This window comes from Ascidiella aspersa, chromosome 8 (genome assembly GCF_963924565.1).
Source record: "Ascidiella aspersa chromosome 8, kaAscAspe10.2, whole genome shotgun sequence".
In the NCBI taxonomy this organism is placed as follows: Eukaryota; Metazoa; Chordata; class Ascidiacea; order Phlebobranchia; family Ascidiidae; genus Ascidiella; species Ascidiella aspersa.
Window position 1 is genome coordinate 22066551 of NC_139454.1, and position 21405 is coordinate 22087955.

The following is a 21405-nucleotide window of genomic DNA, read 5'->3' on the forward strand; positions in this document are numbered from 1 at the left end:
CAGCTAGCAATTCAGGTCAGACACAATGAACAGATCTCAAAATATATATGTACTGACGATGCCTTTGTGGGCGAAATATATATATATATATATCTTTTCAGATCTGTTTATTGTGTCTGACCTAAATTGCTAGCTTTGCTAGAGTATGTTGCTGTCCTCGAGTTAGAATCTTGATATTTTACATAAAAACCTTCAACGGAAGAGTCGAACAAATCCCTATAGTCTGCGTTAAATTTCAAACTCGTGATCTCGGCTATTTAAGGATCGTCGTTTTCGAGTTAATGGTATACCAAGTGGTAGTATCGGTACTTGTCCGATACTAGAGTGGTATCGGCGCAGATCTGACACCGAATTAGTATGGAAATTTCAGTTTTTACGACCCAGTGCAGATATTTATACATTAAAAAGTCAAATTTTGGCCTAAAACCTTAAAATAAACGTTTCAATGTTTGAGCATAGCAATGACGTCATTGGTATCGGATCGGCTCGCGATACTTTTATCGAAAATATCGTGTATCGGCATCGAATTAAAATGTCCAGTATCGGACAAAAACAAAATTAGTTACAAAACATGACGTCATAAATTCGTAACATACGGCTTGGCTGCGAAGAACGTCGAACTACATTTCATAAACCGTTAATCGTACATCACGTAAATAATTTGAGGTAAATTGCAGCATATTCACTTTTTTAGTTTAGTGTAAGTTTCATTTTATATATATTTTAGTCGCGATCAATGCGCAACAAAAAAAATTAGCCTCTATTTCAAGCGATGTTAAATAATATATAAATTGACAACCTTTATTTGTCTCCAACATAAGCAATTCAACCTTAAGAGTTAAATTTAACAGAAAAACAGTCGATTATTAACAATTGAAGGTTATTAAACTTTTAACGCGAAAGCAATTTATGGCTTAATAACTAAATAAAATTAAACCTTTGAACGCTTTAATTTCGCCCAATTTGCTTATTTGAGCATAATGAAAAAAAGGTACACGGTGGCAGAAAATAAAGTTTTCTTTTTTATAAAGTTTCATTTTATATATATTTTAGTCGTGATCAATGCGCAACAAAATCCCTGTGTTTCTGGAAACTTTTCTAGCCTTAAATTGGCGGAGTGTTGCTTGTACGACTTACATGCCGAGTTTGGGGGGAACTTGTCGCGATGATCGTTGCACGTGGCCAGCAGCCGATAGCAGAGGTCAAGGTCATATCCGGGCTTGCCTGCTACGTCACTTACAACCTGAAAAGGAAGGCAGAGCGTTAATTTGCGCGAAAATGTGCGAAATTTGCCTCAACATTTACTTTTAAAAGGTAGCAGGTTCGAAAAGCAAAGAACAGCAATTTTTATTCTCACACGATTTGCCGGCAGTTCCCAACAGGCAGTCGAACCGGACTCTAACCAAAACTTTTTTTTCGGTTTTGGGCAATTTTGTTCGAACTTTAACCGAACCCGAACCTGTCAAAACCGGTTCACTCCAGCATTACGTCACAACTTTTGAGTTATGTCGTGTTTGAAAGTTTTAAAAAAAAATTATCAAATAAAACATTTTTTATTTTTAAGATATTTCAATAATGGGATGCTTGATTTTTAATGCGTCGCAAAACTTGAATTAAATACGAGTTGCAATTTAATAATTATTCTCTAGATCTATTGAACCACATTTCAGATATAACGCATCTCATTTTGTATCCGAACCGGCATTTAATAAACCGGTTTTGAAAATAAACTTAGCCGAACCGGAGCTGTAATGAACTGTTTAATTGCTCCGAACCGAAACCAGAGCTGAACCGGATTTCGACAAAATCCTTGGAGCCAAACCGAACCGAAATGAAACGGGAAAGGCAGACGGTTCGACTCTCTAAATTCCAACAATTTGACATATTTTGACCAATTTGCTTTCTATAGCAACAAACAGAAACTGTGATGAAGGGTTCGCCGTTTACCGAAACAAATTAAAGCGCCGTTGGTAGGCGTTTACTAATCTGTTTTTTTTTTCGTCTAACGCGCGCAACATTCGTCATCCGATCGAGAAGCCAAGAAAATGGAGGTGGCGCAAAAGACATTTCGAGGAGACGCTCCCGCAAAACGTCATGACACCTTAACCGAATTAAAGTCAGAGCCCTTGGCGTCGTGCGCAGGACTGCAGCGGTGGCGCCGCGAAAACATCAAAAGCGTAATTATTAAAGCCGATCCATTATTCATGCATCGAGGAATGGAACCAAGGGGAGCAACGCTATACGAGTGCTTATTCTTGTTTTTGGATCCAACAGAAAGTGCCCACTTCTCGTTCGGCGATTTAAAACCTGCTTTCGCAATACTTTTGTCGCACAGGTTTTTTGTTTTATCGTTTGTGTGTGCGTTACTGTTTCCATATTTATCGATTCCTAACACGAGGCATACCAGCCATTGAATGAAAATGGTCTTATTTGTTAAAATGCACATATCACACATATGGAATAATAAGGTTACAATTTGATACAATTTAAACGACAATATTTACAACAAGCTCACTAATAGACAGAAACAGCGATGGTGATTATTATATGCCATAAGTTAGCATTGAATATTTTCCAGCCTGTTGTTCGTTCTCTCTCTCTCTCTCTCTTTCTTTCCTTATTTATTTCTTTTTTCTTTCTTTCTCACTCATGTAAATTATATCGCGTTTTCACTTATGTACCTCGCCTTTCACGCTTTATTTCTTATGTTATCACGTTTTCTGCTGGCACCTACTCATAAGTTACATTCGGCCCTCAAACCCTTTTGTTCCCTCGTTGTAGTGGTTTGGGCGAAAAAAAAAAGGAAAAATGTCGGAGAACTTTTCGAAAACTTTTTGTAATTTTGTTTTAAACATTTCAAGCTCCTTTTTAGACGTTGGCCGCTTTTAATTGTTTTATGCCTTTGCTTATTTTATTTACGTTTCCTCTATATTAAATACAGAAGAAGACTTCGTGTAGCGCTTAGCATTCGACAGGCCATTAAATAGGGATTCTGAGAAGGGTGTATCACTTTCACGGTCAGCGCCCTGGTTTCTACGACCACTTGAACGGTTCTTTTGGCGCCATTTAATGCCACCAGGTTTGTCAGCTAACCAGTAGGTTAAGAAGTGATTGGTGTTGGGTAAACCCTTTGAATTTTTCGGAACGGAAGTATAAGCAAGAAATAGAGCTGTATTCATTTGCAAACACCCGAAAAAAATTCTCCCCAGCAAAATATCCCTGCGTTGGAACATTGGGGATGCTGAAACTTGACGCTTTGGTCCAAAACCGAAAAAAATTTGAAGATAATATCCTAGAATAAAAATCTTTTATTTTGTTTATTTGAGCGTAATAATGACGTCATTTGGTGTCGGGTCGGATCGCGCAGTAGAAACTGCAAAAATGAAAACTCTCGCGATCCGATAACAAATGACGTCACTACTAAGCGCAAAAGTACTAAATGAAAACAATTTAAAGATTTTTTTTAAGTTATTGGATCAAAATCAATTTGGTATGGGGTCGGCACCGATACGACCTTGTATCGGACGATAAGCGATACCGTATCACTTGGTATCGGCTCTGATCCTAGTTGGACCGCCAAAACTGCCTACAATAAACTGTTTGTAGCACCCTTACACGGCGTCAAATCGAGCGCCTTCGCGACACGCGTCACATATGATGCGCGCGGCACGCGACATGCGACGTCGTTGGCGATGGAGGCGAAAATCGATCGGGGCAGTTTAATTATTGATATATGCGGCGTGATGTCGCCTGTTGAGGCTTTGCACCCGCTTCACGTTCCATCAAATTCGGCGTTTTTTTTTCTTCCAACAAGGCTTTATCTCTTTTTACAAATGCATTTATTTTCTACATCAACAACCGATTTTATGTTGCGATTGGATTTCTTAGATTTCAACAAATATTGTGCGACTGAAATGCGCTCCACAAAATCGCTCATATTTGTGTAATTTAAAAAACAGCGTGAGTTTAAAGAATAGATAAAGATCTGAAATTCTTAACTCGTTGTTTGGGGGCAATTTTGCCAAATCACTTTAAAATAGAACGAATCCTTAAAAACAGCGCAGCACGGTTTACTACACGCATTCCCAGCATCACCAACAAAGCCAGCGTTCTGATCACATGTGTTTCCGCTCGCTTTCATAAGCATGCAACGACCGAGAAAGTAAAGCGCATTTCAACCCCACTTCCAATATCAACTTTCACAAGAACGAACCGGGCATTTTTTTGTTCGAGCCGCAATTGAAAAGTAGCAAAGTGGAACGAAGGGTGATGACCGTCTTTTGATCGTCGCAAGAGTGCGCCAACAGTAGCGAGCCGGTCATCCCTTTAGCCCCCACCTCCCCCAGAGAGCGATACAGCCCCACGTTTGACAGAATCCAGTACGCCTGACAGGGGTTAGAAGGGTGTGGGGTTCAGCTCGTTTTGAGGAATTCGGAAACGCTACAGAGGGTAAGGCTAATCGACGCTATATAGGCGGCGGAAAACAACGGTCTTGACTTTGAGACGCGTCTGCCAAACTGCCGGAAGTTCGAGTGCTTGTTTGCAATACATTTATTTCATGTAGGTGCGCGGCGAATTATTATATTCAGCCTTGAGTAGCTAATGTGTGAGAAAGAAACGAAAAACTCGTGCTGCAGAAAATGGCGTATACCGTGACCATTTTAATCGAACGGGCATATTTTATTTTTATTTTGGCGAAAGGCTAACCTTTTATTCTTTTCTATTTAGGCGTAAAGCGGAATCTTATATCTTTTTACGAGGAAATCTAAATCGGCTTTCTCCCAATAAAAACCCTTAACACATCAACGGGTATTTTTTCCCGTTGCTAAAAATCTACAAAAACAAACGAGCCTGCTAAAAAGCGTTTAGAAAAATAGAAAACCTGATTTAGAAAAAATAGAAAACCTGAGTGTGTGAAAAACGAGCAAAAATGTATTTTCCCATTAAAAGGGCCTATATGCATATTTACCCGACAAAGCAGCCCCAACCCTTCCACACTCATACCCAAAGTCACGATTTTTCGATTTGAACGCCAGCACCTGTCCTAAAGGTCGCCAAGGTCGCACGGGCACTCGTTACCTTGCGAGTGTTTTTTTGAGGCTTGAACTAAAAACATTTTTTTTTGGGAGGGGGGCGAAAAAATTTTTTTTTTTCTTTGGCACGAAAAAAAAAATTCAAACAGAGTCAGTCTGTCGGGGGCGGGCAACCTCAGACTGGCGGACATGCCTGGGGATCGTAGCACTCGTTGGGGTAACCCGATCGGGCATTTACGCTGCAGGAGCCACGGCGCTTCTGAGAAGCTTTGACTGCATGGGTCGCTTTCCTTTCTGGGGCTCTCTTAAAAAAACGGCCCCAGATCGCGCTCTACGTGGAAGCGTGGCTGGGTGATTGGCAGGTTGTAGGTCGGAAACCAACTTCTTAGAGCTATTTGCTTCAACTTGTACGCGTAATCATCATGAATTTGTTTAACGAGCAAGTGTCAGCGCGGCCGAATTTCGATTTTTTTGATAAGTGTATGCTGTGCAAATAAAGTTAGGGAGTTTAAATCGACGGTATTCGGTTTTCCCATGCTGTAGCTTCTGAAATACTAAATAACGAATTTCAACGCTAGTAGCGGTCGAAAAGTTGACAAACCATTTTAAGTTTTTCGTTCAACCACAACAAAAAAAATTAGGAAAAAAAAATCAAAAAAATTCGTCGAACCATTTTAAACTAACTCAGTGTTTTTCAACCTTTTTCGCGGCGGCCCAAATATTATGTGTAAATATGACGAGTAAGGTTCAGCCACCTAATTGTTTTTTTCTTGTAAGCGAAATAAAAGCTAGGCATTGGCATAAAGAATTTCGAATTTTAATAACTATACATTATTTGTATTGCTTCCTTAATTTTCCTAACTGAGAAATTTTGCTCAGAAACAATCCCAATTAGTAAAAACATGTGAATTAATGCAGTCAGCGACCCAACCAAATCAAACAGCGACCCAATTTTGGGTCGCGACCCATAGGTTGAGAAGCACTGCACTAACTCCTTTATGGCATATCATGAATTGATAACAACGGGGTTATACAGGAAAACCGAAGTCTCCCACACAACGAGGGCAAAAAGCGTGTTTTTTGGTTTAGCTCGGTCGCCGACCAACTCATTAATCATTCAGAAACAAGTGAACCCTAAGCAACTCCGACTTGAATGTTCCTCGTCCATAAAATAAAAGTTTCTTTTTATCGAGCCGCGCCGTCGCCCTTTGCAGCGTGCGTTATGCATTATGCAAAGCGGACGGACATCGAGGTGCCGAGGACGTGGTTCGATTAGGATCGAAAACAGAGGCGAATTTCGATCTGAGACGGCGAAAAATAAATTGTCGAAAAAAAAAAATCGTTCGCCTTAATTGACCGCGTGAAGCCGGCAGCCGACGTCGATGCCATGAATATGGATGATGACAAGTGTAGGAAGAATTCTGAGTACAATTTGAGGTGAAAAAAAATAAAAAAAATGTTGAAAGTCAAGTGAGTTGAAATGCAAAAAGAATGTTTGTCTGCTTATTGTCCGGTTTTAGCAATTTAAGGTATTGCTAGATTTTAACAGCTTTTAAAACTAAAAAAAAATTACATAAAAACATTAAATTTAAACCGATCGGCAGTAAACTTAACAAAATATATTTTTTTTAATAAAAAAATTCAAATATTCTTTTTTTAATTTAAAAAAACAAAGGATTAGGTGTCTATCTATAAGGGCTCATTCGAGCAAAACGTTCCAAACTAGCAATTTTCACCTTCTCACACATAAATGCAGCAAAAAGATCCCATAAAGACAAAGCGCCTTTAAATAAAAGCGTGGACGACAAAAACAACCAAATCACGGCAACTTTCCGCCGTAAGCAAAAGGCCCTAATCCCACCAGACCTCTCTTTGATTCAAGCGATGGCCAGACAGGTCTCACCCATCACTTGGCTCGCCAGAGTGTTGCAAAAGATAATTGGTCGCGGTCGGAATAAAGGAGGGTAGACAGGAAATAGCTGCAAGGTCGTTATCTGCAACCCGAACGCCGGGTGTAGGGTTACATTGGGGCGGCGTGGTTTTAACGGGGTTGCGCAAATGGGGACGGTATGTTCGGATTGGCTGGGGCGATGTTGGGGCAATGGGTGGGGTTTAAGAAAGAGGGTCGTTTCGTAAGTAGTATGGCGAAACATATAAATTATGTTGTGCTTTTCGAGTTTCAGTATGGCCAATAGGGATATTCAAAGTAGAATACCAAGGTATTCTAGAATAATAGGTTTCGAATCTAGAATAACGAATCCAGAATAGCGAATCCTAGTATATTTTTATTACATTATTTAACCTCGATTTTGTTTGGGGAAGGGATTTTTTGTTAACATGTGTACATTATAATAAAAAAAATCTGCCATATGTTTAACATTCTTAACAACTGTCATTTGAAGCAGTTGTGTAAACTGTAATATGTCAACTGTCCAGGTTGTTGCCAAAACTTATATTTTTGCCAATAGTGAGTACAATGCAACACCGAACACAGAACTCTTTAGCAATTCGGCCCTGTTTTTAAAGCATTGTTGCTTGTTGAGTTTTTGTGCTTCTTTTTTTGACTAAAAAGATCTGTTATGCAGTCAAATAATGTACTGCAAAGAATAAGTTACTATTGACATAACGAATACTTGACAATTACGCTGTGCATTACTGTATAACCTCGCTGAAAATCCAGCACCTCTTACAACGTAATGTTACGTTTGCAACTTAACGCATTTAGGGAAATTGGGAACTCCCCACCTGAAATTACACGTTAGTCGCTCGCCCAATAATGCTTGATTGACACCTAATTATTAGACGAACGTTATCGCGAGACGCGGTAATTTGTCGCCCGAAAAAACGCTGACACTGCACTACCAGGTTACATTTAAAGCAATCACGATAAATTGGTCGCCGCAGCGACAGGCCAACTTACCACACGCGTTTGTACAAACGTTAAATTATATCGGTTCCAATTACCCGAAATAAACGGCAGAATTGGATTCGAATCTCATCTGGATTCGAATCCAAGGATTCGATATTCTACTTTGAACATCCCTAATGGCCAATGTCGTGATTTCTAGATTTTTAGCCAAACAGATTGCTTAGAGGCCAACATTTCGGTAATAGCCTATCCAAACGCATCCCGGTAATTTAATAAGTATGGCGTTATGATTCGTCTGTACACTTCATCATCTGGGCTATATCACAATATGGGAAATTCATGGCTTGGTTGTTTTGATTTTCGAGTTGTTTTATATAAGCGTCAGTATATATTCATGTAGCACACCGCTGATGTGTCGCTAACAGCTTACATAGGTAATTACATATATGTACTGGTCCACATTTCATACAGGAGATTTTTTTTTCGTGCGCCGTGACTGCTAAAACAACTAATCGCAGCCTACTACACTAGTAGCATTTACAAACGCCCCTATAATTTGTGCATTGCAAAGTTAAATTAAGAACGACACAAGCTTTGAAGAGCTCACGCCTCTTTGTTATCCAACTTGCGCGTTCAGCACCCCTCCAAACCCCACGCGTACCCAGCCCCAACGAACAAGAGCCGGTATTTTCACACGGGGTAATTACCGCACCCCGACCGCCCCTTGTGGGGCAAAGCGGCGCCCAAGGGGGGTTTGGGGGGTGTGGCGTAATGATGTTTCGCCCGGCGTTGCGCTTGGCTACGTTACATAACCAGCGGGCGCAGAACTCGGCGGCATAGCATCCCTTTTGCCCGCGCGCAATTGAATGGCTATTACGGGTCTGCGGTCCATGTGGGGGTATAGGGTTGAGGTGTGTGATTCCATGTCGGAATGTGGTTCACGGTCGACAGATCCTTTGTGCGCCAACGAGCATACGTTACCCGGCGACGGGCATTTGCGTGTTTGCGGAGAGCGAAAGGCCCTTTATAGGCGGGATCGTGACAGCAGGGCTAGGAGGCGCTGCGAGTTGGGCCGGGAACGGGTTTGCGGGTTCCAACAACCGCTAACGGTTTTGTATAAATTACAAGGAAAGCGTGTGAACCGAGCGCAGAATTGAAACCGTCGGCTATCATGTGAACTTCGATTAGAGGCGAAAATGATAAAAGTTTGCGCACAGAACGTTCGGCAACCTTTTGGCGTGATGCTATAACCAAGTGGTCTTTTTTATAACCGACCCCAATTTAAATAAAGTGAAATCAGCATTTACTGGATGCAACCTCAGTTGGTTGCTATAGCCGACTATTCTGTAGAGAACGAAAAACCTTTGCGTCGACAGTGAGAATCGGAGTTTAAATCAATTTGCGTCCACAAAATAAGTGTGCTTGTTTGCGGGGTATTATAGCGAACTAAAAGTATACTAAAAAGTATTCAGCTGTGACTTTTTTGTCAGTTCGCTGAGGGTTGCAGTAAGTTTCAAGCGAGCTTATCGGTTAATTATCGCCCACCGGAACATAATGACGTCATCAAACAACATACGGTGAAAAATAAACTGTAAAGCTGACGACTTTGTAGATATTAATGTACATAGTCATTTAAGCGTTTTAGCGTTAAGATTGTGACGCAGCAATTTTTTATGAGAATTTATTAGATTTAGGTATTTGGCAAAAAAAGAACCGTTATGAAACGCAGAATACACAGTATTCTGCTGTTACTGATCAGAAATTAAGGTCGACATTTATCTTGCAAGGGTCAAGGTGATTTCCATTATTCACATATTCAGTACAACACAATTATTAAAGCGTTTGATGTTTGGTGGGTAATCTACGAAGGCACTCGACTTGACTGATCACAATAGCATTGCAGCATGCAAATGCGTACAACGCTCCGAAAAAGCCTCTCGTAATTACAACTGCGCGTAAACAAATACACAAAACGCCAGGGAAAATCGCCAACATATATAGACCGTTAGGACTTAAATCTCAAACGGCGCAAATAGCGATCGGCAGTGAAAAAACCTGAAACGCGTAAATCCAAGGCGCTCGTAACACTCCGTAACGACCGACGTTAAAGGCGAAAGCCGCCGGGCGCGAGGAACGAGACTCAATTAACAAGGCGACGATGCTTCATATTATTGCCAGATGATAACTCAAACAAACGCCTGAGGCGAAAGTGTGTGCGTTCGGCGCTGTGAGGCAACAGGTCGCGTTAATCATTGATCGGCCAACTTTAAACGGTCGCCACAGAAGTCAAACACAAGCGCTGGCGACTTTGCTTTTTTGCTGTTGCAAGAGGGGCATGTTTCTGAACGTTGTTGCTGAAGGGCTTTCCGTATATAAACATGGAAGTTGCGCAATGGGGAGTTATGGGAATGCACTGTTGAAACAGTATTTTCGATACTTTGTTCACATTCCGAAACTGATACCCCATGAGCAAAAACACGGCGGTAAGACCTGATACCAACTACGTCATTACTATGGCCAAATAAGCAATATTGATCAAATTAAAACGTGCAACCGTGATGCTTTTCAGGTTTCGAGGGTTAAAATCGACTTTGAAGCTTGTTCATAGCATCGATTGTATTATCAATTCATTATTTTCGAGCAAAGGTCGAAAATGTTATGTTGATCCGCAAACTTTGGCTGAAATTCACGAATGAGGGATGAGATTCGACATTCAAACAAATCATAAATGAACGAAATAAAAACAGTTTGCACTTTTGCGCACTTGATTCGTTTGACGGAAGGTTCGTGCGTGATTTTTTGCTAAATTTCAATACCAATGACGATAATGTTGGTATCCGTCTGCATGTTCGCAGCTTACCAATTAAAAATGGTCAATCACAGGAAAAATTTGGACGCCTTTTGCAGCGGTTGTGGCAACATACAATTTCAACTAACTTTAAACCCATTTAACCCATCGTATAGCGAGTCATCTCTGGACATTACGCAGAAATCACGTAACAACGTGCAGCTGATTTCTAACGGCATCAAGCATAAAGAGACTTGCCCCTCGTGAAATCGATTGTTCGCAAACGTCAGAAATGAATATAAAGTGCAACATTACGAATTAAACCCGGTGTATTTATAACTCACGTGTTGAATGCATGCATTAAAAACAGTCTTGTAAGTTGAACAATAGCTAGACACACAAACAATCAGTCAATTTACAAATGTATTTTCATTGCTGGTTTTTGTAAATTACCCTTTTATCACAAATATGCCTAATGAGAGCATAATTTCACACTGCATGACGAATCCCCGGCTTTGGTACCACCAAGGGGTACACGTACCTCTGGTTAAGAACCCCTGACCTAAAAAATGCTTAGAGTTTTTCGCCCGACGTTACGCAACCATTTGCTGTCAGGCGGGAAAACCATTAGGGGTAAACGAGGCTCGACGGGGGAGGGGGTCCCGAAGCGGGGGGGGGGGGAGGTCACTGACGCTCTCCTGGCCGCAGTGACGTTCGTGGCCCGACACAGGTAGCGAAAATCACACCTGGCATCCGTCGCGCTTCGTTGAAAGAAGCGTGCGGTGTAAATTCGTGGGGGGAAAAAGCTGTTTTTTATCGGTAACGAAAAGAGCAGGTTGCGTTTAAAAAGGAAGGGGAGTTTAAATACACAAATCTTTTCCTTTTTAAATTTTGGAACTTGGTGTACATTTCTCATTTTCATCATTTCGGCCAAATTACGACAGTGTTAGGATTTCACTGACGCGCGAAATTATTGGTTGAAAAACAAAAAAAATGTTTTGGTGGGTTGGGTTGTTGTAACATGTCACGTGCTTTACATTTAAATTTCAAACTATTTTTTTTTTTAAACCCAGAAAGATCCTAGTAGAAAAGTGTAACACCCCATCTGTCGAGTTCACGTGCAACAAGGGTGCGGCGGCATTGCGGAAGGTAACTTAATACACACGCGACGGTCATACTTTGCCGGCGCTCGGTTGTGGCTCATTTGCTGTAGCGAGGACGTACGATTCACGCACATTCCTGTGAGGTCGCTAACTTTGCAAAACAAATGGGGGTGTCGTGTATCTATAGTCAGACTGCCAAGCAAACCACTTCGGTATCATGCTGCAGCCAAACCGGTGTTTAGTATTTTAGTCTGGAGCAGTGGTTCTCAACCGCCGGTCCGCGTCAACTTTCCTGCCGGCCCGTCAAATATATTACAATGTTAATCGCAATTGCAAAATTCAAGATGTTGAAGGCTTTTCCATCAAATTTAGAACTTCGCCAGCTCCGTAATTACACGTAACATAGAGTTAATGGTCTACTTTGGACTTCATTGTACGTCACAATGCTGCAAGTGTTTTGGCCAACTGTTTAAAAGTAGGCTACAACTCGTTCAAGTCTTAAATTTTAAGACCAGCTGTATGTGAAAGCTAAAAAGTGTTTTAGTTGCATACTGTTGCGTTATCAAATTTTGGGTTGATTTCGATTTTTGAAGGTCCACCGGTCCGCAAAACTTGTTTTGAAATTTTACCGGTCCGTGTGCTAGAAAGGTTGAGAACCACTGGTCTGGAGGACCAAGTTCAACTCTTACTTGAATGTCACTTTTTGAGACGGATGTTGCTGGAATTTGGAATTTAGATTAGTTGTATCTTTAAAACGAACCCCAGCAAGTGCTTGTGACGCAGTCGGCATACACCAGTGTTTCTAAATCCGTTTTTCGCGGCGACCCAAACAATACGCGTAGGGATAGGAGCAAAGCTCAGGCGACCAAATTCTCTTTACTGAACTCTTTGAAGCTTTGAGTGAGCAAAACGCAAATTAAACAAAGAATTACCAAACACAAATGTATTTCATATGAACCATATCTTCCTTATTTTTTCCTCTAGATTTTGGAAAAAAATTGTTGAGAACCAACATTAATAAACCTAACGATAAGAACTACTGCAGTCGCCCTAACTATAACGTTGTTGCGGATTTGGGGTCGCGAGCCATAGGTAGACAAACACTGTTATACATACTAACTTTAAACTGCTCAACGAAAATATTACGGGGTGAAGGGCGAGAAATAGAAACAACTCAGCTCACGATTTAAAAGTGTAGCATTTCGAAGCCACAAGGCGCATATGACTCACGAAATTCGACGAACTTAAACGTAAGGCTACAAGCCGCCCAAAGCCGTCTAAGCCCGTAAAGTAACTCGCCACCCAAGATGCATTTAGTGCGTGCTTGCGATACTGGGTCAAAAACTGGTGGGTGGTTTAGGGGGGAAGGGGGTGTGTTTAACGGTGTCGAGTTCTCACGTCGCCAGTCGTCAATGGAGCGTAACAACAACTGTCATAAAAGCATTAAGGTTTCTAACAAATATTTTTTTTATTTGGGTACACTATGCACGGATCTGTAATGTAGCTTAATAATAATAAATAATACTAACTGAAGTTTATACAAGTATCGAAAACGTCTTAATCAAGATGCTGTCGATCTACTAGACCTTTTTGGCTTTGAAATTTATTTTTTTTATTTTTTTGTGTTTTTCCATTTATTTTACTACGAGCGTTCAGTGTCCTTTAACATTTAAATAGATTTCCGAAATGTTGGTTAACAATTACAATTTCATGAGGAGCTGTTTTTAATTATTAATATTATCCCTGGTAGCAACAGTTTTTGTTTTGTTTTTTTTTTAACGAAAAATTTTAGTTATGTATACCTTTTGACAACTTCTCTGCAACGAAAAAATATATTACGTGCTAAACACACTGAAATCACCCACAATAGCATTAGAAGACATGTTATCCTACGAATTATGAAACTACATACCAGCAAAACTGAACGCTACACAGTCGTGTAACGCCTTATTGCTTTTCACTTTTCGGTGCCCAGCTAAAAAAGCAACGCAGGTCACCCAAAGGAATGACCGCAGCCAGAATGCGGATGTTATCTTAACCGCACTAGGGCGCAACTCGAAAGACACCCGTGGGTCGTGGCGGTGGTTTGAGTAATGAACAAGTTGTCGGACCTTATCGTACGACTGACAATCAGGCCAACACAACAACTACAAGGATTTTCAGCACCTGGGCAAGAGTGGAGCTTTCCAAAACACATTTAAGGAACGCTTTTGTCTTTCGATATTTTTTGATGTGAATATAAATCCACGATAAATCAAAACGCGAACCTTTTAATTTCTCGGGAAAACGGCCAGGATATTTACAAAAAAAATGCCCAGACCGCAGTTTTTCACTTTCAAATATTTAGACCAAAAGCCGGGTAGGAAACAAATTTTTTATGTCGTCTATTTCTGCGCACGTACAAGATTTTTCCGTAATACTGTAAAACTAGGCGACTCTTGCGCATTTCCGCAACCAATGTTGGTCCAACCAAAAGAAAACACCAACAAGGTCCGAATAAAAAGGGGCAAAAACGGGGAGGAGTAGCTTTTAGACGAGGCATTGACCCAAAAAAGAAAAAATGTTAGGGAAGTCGTTAAAATGAGCAAACGGCCCTATAAGGTGAGAGAGTGCAGTGGATAGGGAGTCGTGGGTTGGTTTGCGTTGTAGAGGTGCAGTGAAGCGAAAAGAGCGGCCTCGCCGTCTCCAGGCATCACCTGTCCAACGTTTCGCTTTGCACCCGAAACGTTACTTTTCGCGGTAACTACGCCTCGAGAAAGCTGCACAGAACACGTGGATGGATCACGAACTGGGCGCCTGCAAACTGTCGACTTTTTTTGCTGGACGAAATGCGTTGCGTTTCGTTGCTAAGTGTGCACGTGAAAATATGCCGAAAATGTGCGAACATTTAAACTATACTTTCAAGAAGTTATGGTTATTGCGCGCTTTTAGATTTATTTCCGACACTCGTATATGCGAATTACGATAAACGGACATCAAACCGTGTGCAATCTTGCCGACCTTAATTGGCATTTTTTCCTATATTTTTATTATTATTATTTGTTTGTTGAAGGGTAGGAGGGGGTAGACTGGTGGAACCATACTTTGACGTGTTTGAAATAACCGCTACAAGAAAGAATTAAAATTGTTTTGGCAAAGTGTAAAGTTGGACGTTAGCAACGCTTTAATCGTTACATCTCAAGAATCGGTATTCCTAGTTAAGCTACAGCCGACTGTACTGGACGCCTTATCACCTTGACTACTGAACAGCAGCAAGTAGGACTTCATCAAAGTCACTCAACTTCAGCCATTCAGCGAAATATTTAATACGGAAAATGCAAACTAGTGTGAACCAATTACTTTTCGACTGTGCTACACGGCAAAAAGGAGCTAGTATTTTAAATCCTGATATACAGGCTGAGGTTTTGATATATGGGCTCAGGAGACGCCAGCGCCGACTACAAAGGCCAGCGATGGAGGCGCGACGACGGGCGAAATCGCACACGCAGCCTTAAACCGCAACATCAAGGCCCAGGCGCGCTGTTGACAAAGCATAGACTTATCTCGTTGGACTTGTTAAAAATCGCGATCTTTATCGGCGCCCCGGCTGGGACGAGATGCTGTGTGTGCTGTGCGTTGTGCCTTTATCGTGGAACTGCCGCCGACTCAATAAACCTCGCGATGGCGCAGGTCGTTTTGATAAGACCCCCTCCCCCGCTAAATCTGCGATTTTTTTTGTTTAGGGCTGAGATATGTGTTTTTATATGAAAAAAAAAACGAAAAACCTGCGTAACGTCAATTGTTTTGCGCACGCTATTTGTATTTTCTGTTAAATATTTTTATTCCAAAGGTAATTTTTTTTTAACTGTTTTTTTTTACAGTTGAGCTGCGATCAATAAATTAATGTGACGGGTAAACTGAAAGGCGTCTCGTGCAAGCGCGTGTCGAGAAAGACGGGGTTTCGCGTCTTCAGAGCGACTTGAACACGAAGGGGGGACCGAGGGAGGTGAGAGCGGTGCTACTCAGGTGTTGTGAAGGCGCCGTCACGCACCAGAGCAGCAGAGCAGCAGGTATGCTGACGCAAAAGCAACACAAGACATCGGCTCGATTCAAAACGGTTAGGGGGGTAGAAATGGTCCATCTAACCACGCCACCGAACGCGCAAAACCGCCGGCGAGCAGCATCTCGACTTGTGTACCGGTCAACTAGCACAGCCACTTAGCAAGCTGTGACTTTAACCCGTTAAAAAACAGAATCACTTTCAAACATGGTCAGTTTACATTTTCGAGTTCTTTTTAATATACTAAAATACCACAATCCGACACTTTAATATTTTCACCTTTAAGTATTTTCGCAAAATGACTTGTACTTATAAAGTGACTTGTTAAAAAATCGAAATAAAGGCATTTTTTTAGAAAGTCTGCGGTTGTGCAAACAATTCGACGACTTGAGGCTCTAAATTTAAGTATTTTAGCAAATGACTTGTCGACTTAAGGATAGAGTACTTTTGTAACAGTGTTTACGTCAGTACTATTCGTACTATAGACAAAAGAACTAGCCAAGATCGACAGGCAGTATACGAAGAAATTATAAAACCATCCGAAACACTTTTTTCATACCACGCACTTTCGATCATCCACAGAGTTCGAAATGTGAGATACAAAAAAAGCGACGCCCGAGACAACAATTGGCCAGGTTCTGAAAACAAACAGTGGCGTAAACCTGCCTCGAATTACGCGCGTCGATCGCGGCAAATTCACTGTCACGCGCGTCACGGTTCGGCGACGCCTCGTCGCGCTTGGTTGCGCAAGCAGCGACAGCGCTCTGCGGTTTTCCCTCGGAGCGAAAGCCAAGACGCCAAGGCGAAAGAAAGGCGCTGGGCGCGATCGTATCAATTGTACACCGGTTACTTGCGGTCTTTGGATGTCGGTGTTTGTTCTCAAGTTTAACGTGCGCGTCTGACCGTTAAGCAGACACTGGCGGACGAGGCGGGTGTGTGTGTGTGTGGGGGGGGGGGGGGGGGGGTCTGCTGCCAGGACGCCGCGTCCGGCTTCCGACATTACACAGAGGCGCCCTTAAACCTTCACAGGCGACGACGGCAAAAACAACATCGCCACGGTCAAGGCGCTTGCTTGTTCAGACGGAGGTTTGATTAGGCGAACTCAATGCCGTTGGTGGCGCTATAATCGATTTACTTTGCTTTATCCGGTGCTTCAGGGTTTTCGGGGCTTCGGAACTCGATTTTATCGCTTCGGGAATGACTTCAATTTTTTCGGTCTGGGCCGTCTCCGAAAGTTCGCAGGCTTTGTAGAAAGAGCCAAATATGACCGCGCTTATTTACAAATCAAACCACCGCACATTTCGCTTTCGGAACAAAATCCGTCTGGCACTAAATTTTGCGGCAATATTTCGGCACATTTTATTTCGCAGTCGAGCAATTTCAGCAAAGCAAAACGCCAATCGCGCAAACTTCAAGCCGCACGTCTGAAGCGACGCACTGCGCTCATTAAAGCAATTAAAATTTCGGCGTCAAATAACAGATTGGAAGCTGCTTGAGCGCTGCAAAATGAGCATAACGGCATCACGACCCGCAGTAGCAACAGCAGCGTCCTATTGTCGGCGTTTGGCAAATCGGCGAGCGCAATCTTATTGATTGGCACCTTCGGGCTGCTCCGTGACGCAAAGCGCGGCTCCGAACGGGAATCGCGCGCAAACGGAATGTTAATACATTTAGGAGCGAGCGGGCGCGGCGGCAAAAGACTCGAAGCGACCAGTAAAAAATACTAGAGAGAAAAGAAGAGAAAACAGTGCGAGCGGCAACAACTAGAGGCCAGCAAACAGTGACATGGCTTTCTCGCCGCCATCGATTTTCGCGCTGCCTGTCTGCCGGCTCGTCACGCACCAGTTGGCGCGTGATTGATTGGCGAGCGAGAGGAAGCCATTTGCCGCTGCTTGCCGCAAACCTAGTGGTTTTTGTACGTAGGCGCTTGTCAGGGCAGCCACCGACCAGTTGGCTGGCTTTTCGCTCGAAGAGTAGCTGCCGAGCTATGACGGAAAACGGCTGCAAGATGTCCAAACAGGTTTTGGGTTCGATAGAGTGGGATTTCTTATGTATTTTTGTTGGAGAAAGTGCAAACTGAATGCAACCACATCGACACTTTTATGTAATTACATCGACAAACAGCCCATGTTGTTAACCCCTAGTGTAATGGTTTTCCAACTGGGTTATCCCCCCCCCCTTGGGTTCGTGAAGAAATGGGTATCGGAATATTTTTAAATTTATTCCCTGATGAATTTTATTACTTAAAGCACACCCGTCTCGTTTATTCAAACCTTGTAGAAGAAATTATTGTACAACTATTATTCTTAAATTTACGTGGTAAAAAGGGGGTTTTGCTAAGTAAACAAGTTTCAGAAGCACAGCTAAATGGCTTAAAGTATAGGGCAAGGCATAAAGCTATATATATATGTATATATTATACGCATGCCACAGGAAAGTTCTAAAAATTCAGTAAATCTGGCAAAAAACGAGAAATATTTTAACCCAGTCTGGACATACCGGGGTGAAACCCTTTTAGTTGTGCAGAAATATTAAAAAAACGCGAGTGTGATGATGACTGACAACTGTTGGCACACAAAACGACAAATTTAATGATCGCCGAACGGCGCAATCGTGCGCTATACTCTGGCATCCAAAATCGCAGAAAGGCGTGATTTCGGTCACGCAGGCGCAATGAAAACGTCGCCAGAAACAAGTGCAACTTCAAGTCACACTGAGAAAAGACTGCCGTGAGCAAATGTTTTCGGATTCTAGTAGTCGTCGCACAGGGAACTGAACGCGTTTCTTTTTTCGCCATACATCGACAACAAAACAAGTACTTTCAAACCCTTAATGCGAGCGACACGGTATTATTGACCTGCATTGGTTTGGAAAGGGGGGCTTTTCATTTTGCCCAGCGCCAAATTTGTAGAGTGTAGACCAGGGATGTCCAACCTTTTAGCAGAAAAGGGCCGCATTGCCACTTTAAAAATTTCGATGGGCCTCAAACCTCTCAAATTAAAGGGGCGACGTCCTAAGTTACGTCATATCGTGACGTCATAAAACAACTTAACTTATAAACACCCGCTCTTGGAGAATGAACTTATGCGCGAATATGCAAGTAATCTCGATCTTATTTATTAGTTGTATCATGGCGAAGCGCAAAAATTTGAGTTTTTACATCTTTGGCCTGATAAATTTCCTTAAAACGGTCCGAAAACATACACATTTAGAAAAACACACATCTTGCTTAGCAATGGTGTGTGCACAAAGTGTTCGATGGATGTTGAAAAGCGACATTAGACTCGATTATAGTCCCAGAAAAAACATAAGATTAGGCCTACGTCAAATACTGCATGTTCTACACGTTTTGATGATAGTCGAAACAATTGTATTTAATAATTACTGAAAGTGACAATAAGTGGTGGGCCGCACGTAAATATCAGGCGGGCCGCAGGTTGGACATCCCTGGTGTAGACCATAAATTAATTCGACCATTCCCTCGGCAACTTTTTCCAAAACCAGCTTCGAATTTAAGAGTCACTGACAAGTAAAACTCATAGTTAAAAACACGAGTAAAAACAGGATAAGACGTTTTGTTTAAAAGGAAAATATATTTCGCCAAGTGGCATCATCAGTTCCTTAATTCGAATGAATCTAAGAGTCACTGGTAACGTTTATACTCGGGCTATAGCTCCGAGTTACAAGTTAACAAAACGCAATTAAGGCATGTTTGGTAAAAAAAATACGACTAGTGATCCAATGCAAACCAACCTTAGCGCTAAACATTTGGTAATCCAGTAAAACGACTATAGAAAAACGAGTAGGCTGTTCCGCAACGTTTAAATGCTGCTGCTTTAACGATTTTGCTTCTTTGTTAGTTTAAACTTCAAACTATAGCAAACTCGTTACGAGCACTTTGAGGTCTAAACGTCTGCCAGGCGAACACTAACCACAGATCTAAGGGTGTTTGGAATTAACAACAACAACGTGCGTTATTTGCCGAGAGCATCTGATAGGGCTTTCCATTGACAACTAGAGCTTTGAAGCATTTTAATCCCAAATAAGCCAAGGCGGCTTAAAGAACTCTGTGACAACATAAACTGACAAATCACATTTCTGTCTAACATTTGCGTTTTAAAACCTAATGTTATTATTTGGCTACGATTCTGTAAAGCCGCAATGTGCGACAGTGTGCGAGAAAGCTTACGGTAAAATTGAAAATTGAAAACCAAAATCCGCAAGTTTCGTAAACGACTAGTTTAACTTAAAATCGCGAAAGCGACGCTAACGCTGTTTAGGTGCCTAACCGCATTCACGCTACCAAAGGAGCCATGTGAATTGATTTTCAGCCGTCTTACCGTAAGGCAGTCCATCAGTGACTGGTGAAAGTGGTGCTGAAAAGCTCGCATGTCAGAGCACCATTCCAAAAGCTCCCGGGCAGTCTTGGTGAACAACTGTGGAGTTCGCAGATGCTGCAAAAAGTAGTGGCAAGTCATTATTATGATGGTTCGAAGACGATGGCGTTGTTCGCCGGATAAGTTTCACTCGTTACACAGCAATTAAACTTCGCCGCTGTCGCTTTAAGTCGTTAATTGGTGGCCTCCGGAGCAACGAAATCTTACTGAAACGGCATTAATCAATACACGCTCTTCAACTTCGCGGTAGTAACACAAAAGGTCCATTTGTGCGAATGCCATAAAGGCGATGTTTTAAGGAAATGAAAATGTAGCACGACGCCATTACCGCATTATCACAGTCATGCGGCTTTGCACTTTGCTAAGTACAATGCTGGTGGCAAATATATAATTTTAAATGATTAAGAAACACTCGGAAAGCTTTTTGAGCTTTTAAACCACCCAAACGAATAAAAAAACAATGTGGTCATTTTAATCGGTCGGTAGCAGGTTTTCCAATTTAATTGAAATCGAGCAGTTTTCAACGAACTTACGTTTTGTATGCACTGCAGTCTGTCAAGAGTCTGTCTGGTGTGTGGGTCGTGGTTGAGGGGGTTTGGGGCCCCCATGTTGCCGACCGTCAAAGCTCGCATTGCGTTGTTGACCGTCGTCGAGCCCATCACCTGGGGGAATCACCAGCGCGAAGTTATCCGAGTGTTTCCGAATTTCGCCGAGCCCACACGAACGAGTGGCGTCATTTGAGTCAATGGGTGTCAATTAGTGGCTCGCTGATTGGCGCACGACTACGTCCTTTTCAAAAAGCTTGGAAGTTCAGTTGCTGGGTGACTGGGTTTATTCCCTTCGTTTCTGCGCCGTTTCAGTCAAAGTGCTTGTAATAATTCCAAGAAATGGTGCTTGTCAAACTCTCCGCAAGCCAATTTGTTGTCACAAGTTTTATCAGTAGGCTACTGTATCTGCAGTGGAAGGAAAGGCATACAGTAATATGGGTCTAAACACGAAATAGGTACAAGCAAGTTAGGTTAATTACAACAAATATGTGAGCATTTTGGCCTTTCTCACGAAGAAAACTAGGCCACCCTCTTTCTGTAGACAAATATTCACAGCAAGATATGATTTGCTCGCTTTTGTTAACATGAGTCAGTTGTTAAGAAATGAAGCGTGGCCCGAGTCTGCCCA

General features: G+C 42.0%; 1 protein-coding gene across 2 annotated transcripts in view; it reads right to left on the reverse strand.

Moving 5' to 3' along the window:
* The window catches only part of LOC146136874 (zinc finger MIZ domain-containing protein 1-like), a 57360-nt gene extending 36183 nt beyond the window's left edge, over positions 1-21177 (reverse strand). For both annotated transcript variants that reach the window (XM_083395523.1, XM_083395524.1), the window contains exons 1-3: positions 20763-21177; positions 20173-20286; positions 1138-1243 (exon numbers count right to left, since the gene is read on the reverse strand). In XM_083395523.1, the coding sequence (XP_083251649.1) occupies positions 1138-1243; positions 20173-20286; positions 20763-20888 (346 nt within the window). In that variant the 5' untranslated portion in view covers positions 20889-21177. The remainder of the gene's footprint in view (positions 1-1137; positions 1244-20172; positions 20287-20762) is intronic.
* Positions 21178-21405: the final 228 nt, after the last annotated feature.